General features: G+C 37.8%; 1 protein-coding gene across 2 annotated transcripts in view; it reads right to left on the bottom strand.

The window, feature by feature from the left end:
* Nucleotides 1-13589, bottom strand: part of TM7SF3 (transmembrane 7 superfamily member 3) — a 37350-nt gene that overhangs the window by 7836 nt on the left and 15925 nt on the right. For both annotated transcript variants that reach the window (XM_025995066.2, XM_072765720.1), the window contains 5 exons: nt 11895-12015; nt 10924-11095; nt 6857-7034; nt 2314-2400; nt 122-202 (listed from right to left, as the gene is read on the bottom strand). In XM_025995066.2, coding sequence (XP_025850851.1) covers nt 122-202; nt 2314-2400; nt 6857-7034; nt 10924-11095; nt 11895-12015 — 639 coding nt within the window. The remainder of the gene's footprint in view (nt 1-121; nt 203-2313; nt 2401-6856; nt 7035-10923; nt 11096-11894; nt 12016-13589) is intronic.

Below are 13589 nucleotides of genomic sequence, written 5' to 3'. Positions count from 1 at the left end.
ATAGGTGGCCAATTATTTACACATATAACAGGATATCTATCACACACAATACTGACCAAACTATAGAAAGAAAGAGGGATTATGAGCACCTTTCTTCCCAAACTGTATTATTTTCACTTACCATCATACTTAATAAGTGTTAGTCTTGTAATCAGTATGTAGAAGAAGAATCCCATGAAGATAAAACCTATGAAAAATAATTCTAGTAGCAAACCACCAGAAAAAAAAAAATACAAGCTATGGTTAGGTATTCTTTTCACAGTGCAATTTAAATTTCTAACCTAAAAATATTATGCTTAAGCTTTCAGAATTTACACATATTAGGACATGCTGAGGAAAGAAATAAATACCTGAAATAGGAAAAAGTTGGAAGTCATTGTGGGTAAATATTACTAAATGAATACAATATTTAAGTATTAACTATTAGATATACTTTCTTGCATAGAGGTCAGTTTCAATTGGTAAGCTATCTTTGAATCTCATAGCTCATTTTAACACCTTCATACTTTCCACTAAAAACAAGAACAGTATACTTTTGTCATTGTGTCTCATCTGAAACTATATGCTAAATTTCAATGTTACACGAGCAAAAATAAAATAAAAGCAAAGAAAAATAAACTATTCCAAAGCAGAAAGTGACTTTTATACCTTCCTTTAATTCATCATTTCCTTTTTAGGATAAATAATTAATCACTATCTTCACCCACTAAAATACCTAGTAGTATCTTTGCGACCTTGCCTAGAGCTTAGCAATTAAATTCTTTGTTACAGAATCATTCTACAGTTTGAGGAAGTAAACATTCTTCACAATATTTACTACTCAATCAAGAAAAAAATATAATAATGGAGGAGTTATATATTTCAATTTTTTTTTTTAAGTCGGCTCTAGGTCTAGTGTGGAGCCCAATGCAGGGCTTGAACTCATGACCTTGAGATTAAGACCTGAGCTAAGAACAATGGTCAGATGCTTAAACAACTAAGCCACCAAGGCACCCCACAATTCATAATTTATTAAAGCAAGTTTAAAGAGTTTGAGATCAGGACTATTTTCTTATGTTGTTATACTCCTTATTAATGAACTAAATATGGAATTTTTTTTTAGTAATTGCAAACATTGTTACATAAAAAGCAGCTCAAAAATTCATATCAATTCAGTTAGCATAATTTATGTAGTAGTTCCCCCCTCCACAGTTTCTTTTTTCATGGCTTCAGTTACCCCATGGTCCAGAAGCAGATGATCTCCTGTGGAGATCAAGGTCAACAGTACCTTAATACTATGTCATAATTTCTACCTACATCATTCACTTCCCTTCATCTCATCATATGGGCATTTTATCATCTCACATCAGCATAGGAAGGGTTAAGTGCAAGGCAATCAGGTATTTTCAGAGAGAAGGACCACACTAATAGAACTTTTATGACAGCATATTGCCATAATTATTCTATTTTATTATGGTTATAAGAGTTACTGTTAATCTCTTACTGTGCCTAATTTATAAATTAAAACTTTATCATAGGCATGTATGCACAGGAAAAAACATACTATATAGGGTTCGAGTACTGTCCGCAGTTTCAGGCATCCACTTAGGGACTTGGAAAGTATGCCCCGCGGATAAGGGTGGATCACTGTATTCCACTCCCTGAATGAGTTTCACTGGAAAGACCATGGAGTTCCTGTTTTCAGTCTGAAACTCCCAGGGCTAAGAAGACACTTCAATCTATGTATACCATAGCCCTGCAGCTTTATTTATTTGAAAACATGGTCAATTACTATCATCAAAATCCACAAATTCTTACACAGATGTCCTGATTTCCAACCTTAGTTATTTTTAGTCAGCTAGCTGACCTAGCAACTGAAGAAGTTTGCTGCTCAAACCCAATTTTGTGGGGCACCTGGGTGGTTCACTGGTTGAGCATCTGCCTTCAGCTCAGGGCGTGATCCTGGAGTCCCAGGATCAAGTCCTGGGATCGAGTCCTGCATCAGGCTCCTGCAGGGAGCCTGCTTCTCCCTCTGCCTATGTTTCTGCTTCTCTCTCTGTTGTCTCTCATGAATAAATAAATAAAATCTTAAAATAAATCCAATTTTGTTCCCCTCTTAATAAGAGGGGTTTATATTCCAACTTTAAGAGAAAAAGTTAAAATGCACAGCAACTAAGTAAAATCTTTATGAAAGAACCCAGTCACAAATCCATGAAGATAGCTGGAGATACACAGTTGCGTCATCTCCTTAAAAGTCATAAATTCTCCAGCTGAATTTAAGCAAAAAAGAAAACAACCCACAAGGCACATAAATAGCAACTACATCAGTAATACCTGTTTTCCAGAATCTGTGTCCAAAAAAACAAATGAAGAGACCAAGCAGGGCAAAAAGGGTGAAGAACACTTTGGTTGATACTCTTCCTAAAAAGAATGAAAATTTAATGGATAATATATCAAATTTAATGCCTTGTATTTAAAGCTTCATGAATAAAGCAAAGTGAGCTGACGATAATTTATGTAGTTATTTTAATTTATAATATATATAACAAATATATACATTATAAACCTACTTTGGAAATACCCTTGCCACCCCTAACAAATTTTATGTGGGCAATGAATATTAATGCTACTGCTATAACAAAAAGAGTAACCAGACGATCTATGCTTCCTAATGAGGTATGCAGCACTACTTGTGACATATTCTTAGGGTGTTGTGTGTTAGAACACACATAGTTCTGTTTCTTCACAAACTGTAAGAAAAAAGGAGGGCAACGGGAGTGAAAACTAGGGATTAAAAGAGACTTAAAAGACACATCAGCTAAATACAATGTATAGACTTCATCTGAAACTTGATTCAAATTTAAAAAAAAAAAACCTGAAAAAACAATTGGGATGATTAGGAAAATGTAAATACTGGCTGTTAATTTGATGCTATTAAGGAATTATCTTCAATATTTTTCACTGAAACTTGTGTTGGTGAAACGGTGGCTGTAGATTTTAAAAACAGCACTTATCTTTAAGACACCGACACACACAAAAACTGTGAGGAAAATGATGGCCAGGGATTTGCTATTTTAAAAAAATTCAGTAACAGAGGAGGGCTGGGAGGCAGCGACCCAGGTGGGTTTAGAGCTGAAACAAAATCACGGCCATGAATCAAATCGTTAAGGCTGAAAAATTAGTTTATGAAAGTTCTTTGAAGTTCTTCATCATAAGAGATTTTAACCGAAACTCACATTAAAATAAAAAAACATGTACTACACTGCAAGTCACACATGAGCAAATTATTGCCCATCTTCCTTACATATACTGCTTCTGAAAAAAATGTAGCATTATAACTAACAATAAAGCACAATATACTTCATGATGCTAAAGAATTCCAAATCTCATGGTCCTTACTTGGCACTACCTTAAATATAAATAACATGAACTGAAAGATACAGCTAACAAAAGAGAAAAATATACTCACTAAATTCACCATCATGACTCCTTTGAGATAAACATAAGAAAATAATCCCTGAACTAAAAAAGACAACAAAACGCCTATACAATCTCATGTGAAAAATGTTACAAACCTACCACAGATTAAAACACATAAAACACTTAAGAGTGCTCAGATGGAGATATCAGAAAGACCTATACCCAGATAAGAAACACAGCCAGAAGACCAGAATTTGCAGGGTATGATACATACCCACACAGCAGCTTTTCTGAGAACAAAGTGCCCAAAAGAAAGATGAAACAAAAGGTAAGAGGCCACAGTCTGCTTATTTCAGACCTGTGGTTGATTGCTGTTCTATCATTTAATCTTTATACCACAAGCATAGAGATTGCTGGGATAGTTTTTTTCAAGTGAAAATCGAGTAGCAGTTTCCAGCAAGTATAATCATCAGAGTTATCAAGATCTTCCAACCCAATAAAAACTGACATGCACAGTTAACACAGTCCTCCATGATATTAGACAGCAGAGAGGAATTAAATGGAATCCACCATCACAGTCCTGGGAAAGGACAGAAAAAAAAATTATACAGGTAAAACCAGAGAGCAGAAGGTTTCATAAGAAGTAGACTCTACAGACAACACAAGAGATAAAATGGGCACTTTTAGGGGGCAAACGAAGGCAACGTGGTGAATGGACTGGGAGGATAGAAGACAGCCCAAGTAGAGTGGTCTTTAATCATCACAGTCTCACTCTAGGCTATGATACACAAGCCAAGGTTTTAATTAAAAGGCAGTGTGGATACCTTCTCCCTACTTGAGCTCAGGAAAGATGTCCTCATACAAATCAAGCTTGAAAATGAAAGCAACAATAGGACCAACATCACTAGCATGGGTCAACTCTAGGTTGGAGGTATAGGATCAGAGCTACCCTTCCCTTCAGGAGTACATGTAGAGCCTGAAACCCAGAGGAGTGGGAGAGCTTTCTGATTAGGAGGGGCTCTGGTGCAGAAGAGCTCAAGGGAAGGGGAATAGAGGAACCCAGAAAAGATTAAGTCTATCAGTGAAAACTATGGAACCTTTATCTGCCTGGGTTTCCTACACTGTATCTCTCCAGGGTCCTGAGCATGGCAGTGGAAGACTGGATGGGATACAGCTCTACCAAAGGAGAAGGAATCCTAGTCCCTGAACACAATGGATAGACTTTATTCTTGAGAGTAAAACTCCTGGAAAGTGCTATTTGGACCTCTAAATACCAGAGTGCCCAGGGCTCTATCCTTAGACCTTTTCTACACCCTCACTCCACAGTAAGGTCATCTAGTCCATGGCCAAACACATGGCTTTCAAGGAAATCTCCAACTCAAACGTTTCCCCTGAATTCCAGCATACTTATAACCAACTGACAATTCAACATGTCCATCTCAATGCTTCCTAAGGTTCTCAAACTAACATGTCCAAACCTGAACTCCTGATAGGTCCTCCCAAACCTGCTTCTCCAACAATCTTTCCCACCTCAGTGAATGGCAGTTCTAGTTCTCTAGTTGCTCTGGCCAAAATGGTAGTCCTGTTTTACAACTTTCTTCAACTGCCTCATCCAACCAGCAACTATTACTGGCTCTATTTCAAAATACACACAGCCATTCACTGGCCGAATATGAGGACAATTTAACATGAAAATAATGATAGTAATGGATTATAATCCAGAGAATTAAGAATCCATTGGTTTATGTAAATTATTATCTAAATAGGGGAGAAGAGAAATCTCTTCCTTAAAATAGAATGCCAAAAAAAATAGAATGCCAACTAATAACTTTTAAAAGATGATGAAATTAGAAAATTGCCATTTGGCAATCACCTAGTAATGAAAGCTTCAGGCACAGATCATGGAATCCTAAAACTAGCAAGTGACAGTTTAAAAAGGGGCTATCTACTTACATTCAGAGTCTCACCCAAAAATACTTAAAGGGAAAATAATTACTTTACAATGGAGAAACCTGGAATACACCACTAACCAAATATCCAAAGTTATCACCACCAGTAATGGGACAAATAGATATCAAGTGCCTCCTAAGAAGGGCATAATATCACTTTTTGGTATTCCCACCAAAAATGCATAATGTGGACTTAATCATGAGGCAACATCAGACAAAATCAAACTGGAGGATGTTCTAAAAAATTAGCCTGTACTCAAAAAAGGTCAAGGTCTTGAAAGACAAAACCAGACCAAGGAATTGTCCTGGATTACAGAAGACCAAAGACACGTCAGTTAAATGCAACACATGACCAATTTTTTTTTTTTTTATAAAGGACATTAGTGGAAGAACTAATGAAATTCAGTAAAATCTGTTGATTAAAAAGCAGTACTGTATCAGAATGAATCATGTGAATTTGATCATGGTTACATAAAAAATAAATATTTATGGGAAAAAGGGCTTTATGTCTGTGACTTACTCTCAAGTGGCTCAAAGAATTGTCTATGTGTATGTACATTTGGAAAGTGCACACTCATGCACTCTAGAGAAAGAATAAAAAGCAAATAGCACGTGTTAACATTTGAGAAATCTGAGTGAAGATTATGTGGAAATTCTTACTATTTCTGCGTCTTATCTGAGAAACTATTTCAGAATAAAACATTAAATCCACACACAGAATGATCTTGCAAAACCTCCTGTGCCACCATCCTAAACCATTGTCCTCTCACCTGAATTACTACAATAGCCTGCTCATCGATCTCCGTCTCTGATCTTGCCCCTGACTTTTCTCATAAAAGCAGCCAGAGTGACCCCATCAAAATATGAGTGAGATCATGGCACTCCTTGCTCAAACCCGCCAATGCCTCTCCCTTTTTCTCTGAATAGACGCTTTCACCCACACAGTGACCTACCAGGCTGCACAACTCTCACCCTCCTCCGTGTCCTCCAGCCACTGTTCTCACTGCAGGTTTTCAAACACATCAAGAAGGCTCTGGGCTGAGGGCCTTTGTTCTCCTGCCTGCCAGTACTGCCTGGACAATGTGCATGGCTCCCTGCCTCGCCTTGGGTCTCCACCCAATGGTGAGCTTTTCCGCATGGGCTAGCGTGGCCATCCCTCTCAGAATTCTTCCCTTGTTGTCACTTGTTATCTACCTTTCCTACTTAATGTTTGCTTCTTTGCACACATCAGTTTCTCCTGTGACGTATATTCTACAAATTTATCTTGTCTGTCTCAACTCCCCTGCTAAAGCATAAGCTCCGGGAGGGCAGCTATTCTGTTTGTTTTGTTCATTGCTGTATCCCTATGCCTAGAACAGACAGTGGAACAATGTAGGGACTCAAAAGGCATATGCTGAATGAATGAAGTCTAAACAAAAGCAGTTTTTAATATTCTTAAGTTCTGTATTGGTTGACGTAGATTTGCAAAGCCAAAGAAGAAATTCCAAAGTTCAAATCCATGTACTCACCAAGGGAAGAACAATTATCCTCCTTGGCCTCAAAGCTGCAAGCATATGTGTGAGCAGGAACATAAGCAGCAGATGTATTTAGAAGTGGGTCTCGAACAATGACATTATAAATAACACCTTGTCCTCGGAGGGAGGAGAAGGAAACACTTGTCTTATCATTAGCTGTTAGGGTAACCACCTGATGCCAAAAATAACATGTGATTAGCGTTTAGGTTTTTTAAAAAAGCTATTCTATTATAACCCTACCTACACGTGATATTAAATCATAGTATTATAATTCTTGTTTAAAATATACACCAACCCATTTAGCTCTGTCAAACGATTGTCCTACATAGTTTATATGTGCTAATATAAGGAAGTTCTTACACAAAATGCTTCCAAACTTTTTGTACAGCATCAAATGTTAACAATTTAAATAAAACATGATATAAAGTATAAACACTTAGGACAAAATAAAAAATTTGTCATCTGCTAGACAGTAAACAACACGATGGCAAGAATTATATTTATCCTGCTCGATAATCCTTCTTTCTTCAGTACTTAGCACAATGCTTGGCACAGAATACATGTTCAACAAATGTTAGCTATTATTACTAGCTATGGAACTGTCAACAGACAAGCATTTATTAACTTCTCACAGAGAGGACCCATTTATCTTTGTCTAACAGACTGCAATAAGAAAACATTCCACATAGTTATGTTAGGCAGTGGTCCTTCACTTCGAAACTTCCTGTTTTTTAGATGGATAATATATGTTATGGAAGAAACAAAAGCCCTATTATAGTCGTAACACAGTAATATGTTCCTACTAATAAAAGTTAGAACATTTAATGTTGGAGTTTCAGGAATAATTACAAACCTCTCAGAAAACTTCTACTGTTTAAAAATATTGCTTAGCCTTCAAAAATATGGGTTCTGGCAAAGGACTGGTAAAGTTCAACAAAATGTTAACATTACCTCCTACTCCCATTTTTATTACAAAACATTCAACCTTATAGGAATTTGAAAGAATACAATGAATAAACTATATACTACCACCTAGATTTAACAATTCTTAATATTTTATCCTATTTATTAATTCCTCCTTCTTTCCCTCTATTTTTTCCTGCTGAACCATTTTAAAATAAGTTAGATACCGTGACATTTCACTTCTAAATACTTGTAGTGTGCACATCCTGAAACAGCGTTTCTGGATGTGCCTATAATCACTGGGAGAATGTGTTATAATTCAGATTCTACTGGTAGAGGAGGCACCTGAGGTTCCACTTTTCTAGCAATCTCCTAGGTGATGCCAATGGTACCCTCTATCTATCACACTCTGAGTAGCAAGGTATAATAAGGATATTCTCTTATATACCCATAATACTTAACTCAGCTAAGAAAATCAATAATCTCGTATCTAATACACAGACTATATTCAGATTCTCCCACGTCCTTTTTTTTTTTTTAAGATATATTTACCTATTTGAGAGAGCGTGTGCGCACACAAGTGGGGGGGAGGGGCAGAGGGAAAGGAAGAAAGAGAATCTCAAGCAGACTCCCCACTGAGTGCAGAGCCCCACAATGTAGGTTCCATCTCACAACCCATGAGATCATGACCTGAGCCAAAATCACAAGTTAGAGAGCTAACCGACTGAGCGAACTAGGTGCCCCCCCTTCACACCATGTCTTTCATAGCTTTTCTCACCCTTTATCAACCATTTCATGCATGGTATTTACCTCTATATCTAGGACAGTACCTCCCATCATCACTTTCTCCCACCTACTCAATGATTTTTAAAGAGATTAAAAGCAGTTGTCTTTTTTTTTTTTTTTGGATGGGAGGGGCAGAATGAGAGGGAGAGAAAAATTCTTTTTCCTGTACAATGCAGAGCCAAATATAGGGCTCAGTCTTATGACCCTGAAATCATGACCTGAGCTGAAATCAAGAGTTGGTTGCTTAACCTACTGAGCCACCCAGGTGCCCCAAGAGCAGCTCACAAGGGCACCTGGTTGGCTCATCTGGTAAAGCCTGTGACTCTTAATCTCACAGTTATAAGTTTGAGCCCCAGGCTGAGTACAGAAATTACTTAAAAATAAAATCTTAAGAGGTGCCTGGGTGGTGCAGTTAAGCCTCCCTCTCTTGGTTTTGGCTCAGGTTGTTATTTCAGGGTTGTGAGATCAAGCCCCTTGACAAGCCTCTCCTCATGCCCCTTGTCAGGCTCCAAACTCAGTGCTGGAGTCAGCTTGAGATTCTCTCCTGCTTTTCCCTCTGCTGCTTATCCCCCACCACCTACCTGCTCATGCTCTCTCTCTTTCTCCCTGTTTTTTTTTTTTTTTAAAGAGCAGTTGTCTTATAGAACATTCCACAGTCTGGATTTGTCAGAGTATGCTCAAAGGTATCCAACTTTTGTTCCTTTATGCCACATATTTCCTGTAAACATGAACTCTGATGACTGAATTCAGGTTAAACATGTTTTGCTAGAATACTTCATAGATGATAGTGGTGGTGATGATGTCAGATTGTGTCATATGAGCATACAATGCAAGCTAACCTGCTATCGGTGAAGCTCACTGACCACATGGATAAGATGTGGTCTTATCTAATGATCTACCTGTGATCTAATGACCATCAGATCATTCCACTGGAAAAGTAACTTTTCCCTTTGCAATTAGTATTAATGTGAGCATGGTGGAAATATCCTGTTCCCCAACAGTCTTTCACCTGCTGATCCTTGCCTGAATTATTTCACTGAGGGCAGAAAATGGTGATTTTCTAATCCTATTATTCCTTCTACATTTACTGACTGGAATTCCTCTGTAAATCCTTTTCTCATCAACAAGGATGAATTACATCCTTTAAAAAAGACAATATAAATTCCTTCCCTGGATGGATTTCCAGAGTAATTTGGTATAGGAGTCTCCTCTAATGACAGCAATTTGTAAACAAGTACAATGAATTTTCTTATACCAGGCTCCTTCTTAGCATGTGATCATGACATCCTAGATGACAGGGCAACAATATGAGATCTTGCTCAGCAACAGACTGAGGCCCTAGGCTAATCATATATGCCTGTTTCAGCCACTTCCTTCTATATAATCTGGTCACCTATCAACCTTCTGGGAAGAATCAGAGCAGTCAGAAAAACTCTACCCACAAACCATTAGACTGAAGGATGAACTTCTATATTAGACTGCAATCAGGTATCTTTTAAGACATAAATCCTGTCCTCCACAAAAATGATCTATAGCATGAACCTCAATTTTAATATGCATAGGGATCACCTGGGGACCTCAAAATGCAAATTATGATTCAGTAAGTCTGGGGTGGAGCCAAGGAATCTGCAATTCTAACAAACTCCCAGGTGATGCAAATGCTGCTGGTCCATACCCTACACTTGATATTCCAAGAATTTACAGGGGTTCAAAAGGTCAGAGAAAACTTTTGCTTCAAGTTAGAGACTTCTGAGTTTGGGTTTAAATATTAATGCCAGGTGTGCCTGGGTGGCTCAGTGGCTTAAGCAGCTGACTCTCGGTTTTGGCTCAGGTCATGATCTCAGAGTAGTAAGATCGAGCCTGAGGTGGGGATTTTACACTCAGCACAGAGTCTGCTGCTTCCCTTTCCCCTCCTCCCTCTCACCACATGCACATGCATGCTTGCTCTAAGATAAATAAAAATAGAATATTTTAAATAAATAAAATATTAATGACAATGTGTATACCCTTAAACGGTTTCTCATTGTTTTTTCCTCAGAACAGTATAATTTTTACTCGCCAAAAATTTTTATCTAATATTTACAGGAGTACATAGAAAAATCACCACCCCCTTCCATCCATAGCTCAATATTACCAGGTCACGTATGTGACAGCAACTAAAATGTAAACATAATTTGCATGCACCTCCGCAGAACCCAACATTACCTTGGGAATTACTAGCAAGATGATAACAAAATGAAAGAGAATAAAGTGAGAACCCCAGGAAGACCAAGGAAACAGTAAAGAAATAAGCTCCTGGTAGCTTCTCCCCTTCTCAAGTCTTATAAAAGTGTCAACAATCTGGCCACACAAATTATAAGAACCAGATTTACCTTGATAGCATTGGCCTTCACCTGAGGAACCTCAGCCATCCTCTGTAGATGCTCTAGCAACCCCTCTTGGGTGATGTCATTCTCGGGCAGAAAATACTGATAGACATCATACAGCAACCTCCACCTAGAGTCCCGTCCTGTCCCAATGTCACACGGCAGAGGATCTGTGCCTCTAAAGTCAACCAACAAAACTAAACATCAGTCTCTTGTGGTGCATGTCCCATCTATAAAAGGAACTAAAAGCTCAAATTTCAAACTTCTGCCATTGATTCCAATTTTGGCATTATGAAGAAAAGTAGCATAGTGAGAGGCAGTATGGTTTAATAACCAGATGTCAATGTCAGTCAGGCCCAGAGTGACATGCCAGCTTTGCTGTTTGTTAGCTCTGCATCTGTGGGCACATCACATAATCTCAGCAACCCTTAGTGAACCACTCTGGAAAATAAGAACCACCACCCCTTCTTCCTAAAATTGCCAGAATTAAAGAACACAGAGCATTCAGCACTATGGATGAATGACAGACAGAATTCAAATGTTTCTCAATGTTAGCTATCATTACTATTAAAGGAGAAACTAAGGCAGAGTTTTAATTAAAAAAATAAAATCCTAAAAATAAATAAATAAATAAATAAATAAATAAATAAATAAATAAAATCCTGACAAAAATATACGAGTGCTTCATGGCTTCAGAATGCTTTCCATATTCAAAACTCTTTACCGAAACTAAACGTACTTCTAAGCTCACAATAGAGAGTCAACATCTCGCTCTTCCTAAGAATGGAGGGGGACAGTATTATTGGTAAGTGGCAGCTCAAGTATTTTGCAATGCTTAAATTACCACCATTCCAAAAAAGATTAAACAATCCCATTTTACTAAAGAGAACCATGGATTTTGAGAGTTCACCAAATCTACACAACAGTTAGTCATGCATGTCCTAAAAGCAGTATTAGGAGATAGGACACAGACATACCTTGCATAGCCTAGGTTTGCTGGGGCAAATTTAATAGTTGTGTCAAAGAAATTATATTCCAAGTAAATGTTGGGATCAATATCTAAATCAAATTCCAAATTACAGCCTCCAGGGACAGGATCTGGATGAAAAATAAGGAAGTTATTCAACACAGAATTTTTATATATTCAAATGGTACTCAGAAAAACAGAACTCTACTTTTATAAGAACTTTCCATATAGAAGTTAAACATAATAGAGCTTCTGGTTTTGTACTACCATCTCATGAACTGAGGTTAAAGAGGGAAAAGTTAATCGAGGTTAAGGGCTTTGCAATAGAGGTCAGCAAGACTTTTCTGTAAAGATGGTGAATGTTTTAGGCTTCACAGTCCTGATGGTTTCTCTGTGGCAACTACTCAACCCTGTCCTCAGGGCAGGAAAGCAACCATAGTCAATATGTAAGCAAAGGAACATGGCAGTTTCTAATAAAACTTTAAGTACAAAACAGGCTTTGACCCATGGTCTGTGTTTGCCAACCCCTGCTCTAGAGTTGAAAAGATCTAGAGATAGATATTCTTAAGCTGGTACCAAAAACTGGCTTTGAGGATCTCATGAACACTGAAATTGTATGTCAAAGGCTGAGTGTGTGAATTTCTTAAGGAGAGAGGCTTTTATTAGATTTTGGGGTCTATAATCTCATAAAAAGAGCTTAAGAACACAGGGATAGAGGGGGAAAAAACACTACCAAGGAGTAAAGGAACTCCATAAGTAGTAAAGAAAGGGGTGTTCACTTTTTACATGTTTCTTTCAACAAGAAGAAAGATGGTGTCATCCTCAGTGCTGGAAGACTCTTTGTGTGCACATAAAAGAGTAAAAATAAAAAAGACCTCAAAAGAGCCCCATGACCATGCATTGGAATAACATTTGGACGTTTAATTAAATACATATTTTAGGTATTTCATTTACATTAATAATGTGGCTAAAACAGCTCCTCTTTTCTTACTAGGAATCCTATTCATGACCTTAAGCATGACAAAACAAAAAAGTCACTTGACATGAGCTCAATTCTATGCAAACAACTGTCTACAGTGGACTCAAGTGGAAAGGCTAAAATAAGAATAGGTCCAGGTAAACCAATTTAAAGATCTACAAGGTCTCAACTTCATACACCCATCCAATCATTCCCATAGTTGGGTCCTGGTTTCTATCAACTGTTGGAATTCTGGTGGCTGACTTGCCCCAGCCAGATCTGGAACCGGGAAACTCAATGTCCATATGTTTCAATGTTGCTCCTCTTTCATACTCTCCTTTTCCTGCATTTACAGATCTTTACCATACCCGGGAAAATGATATGCATTGTAATGGAAGCTCTACTGTTTCTAATACTTCTTTGTACACTGTCCTTGATGAAAACCCAGTCTATGATTTTCTATCAGGTCATTCCCCTTTGCAACACAGAACACTGTGTAAGAGTAGTCTAAATTTCCTCACCTCACCTTGACTCCTCAATCACTGTAATCTAGTTTTTATCCCCATGTGCCACTAAAATGATTCTCACTAAAGGCCCCTGCTGACTTTTCATTGCACCATCATACAGACACCTTCAATCACTTCCTTGACCTCTGCAATGTGCTATTTACCTCTCCTTACTTAAAGCAGAATCTCGGGCTCTTCTCTTGCCTCCTTGTCTCTGTAGCGTTATGCTTATTCCTCAGCA

The sequence above is a fragment of the Vulpes vulpes genome, chromosome 8, assembly GCF_048418805.1.
Source record: "Vulpes vulpes isolate BD-2025 chromosome 8, VulVul3, whole genome shotgun sequence".
Taxonomy (NCBI): domain Eukaryota; kingdom Metazoa; phylum Chordata; class Mammalia; order Carnivora; family Canidae; genus Vulpes; species Vulpes vulpes.
Note: the sequence above shows the minus strand (reverse complement) of the source record. Positions and strands in the feature narration are given on the sequence as shown.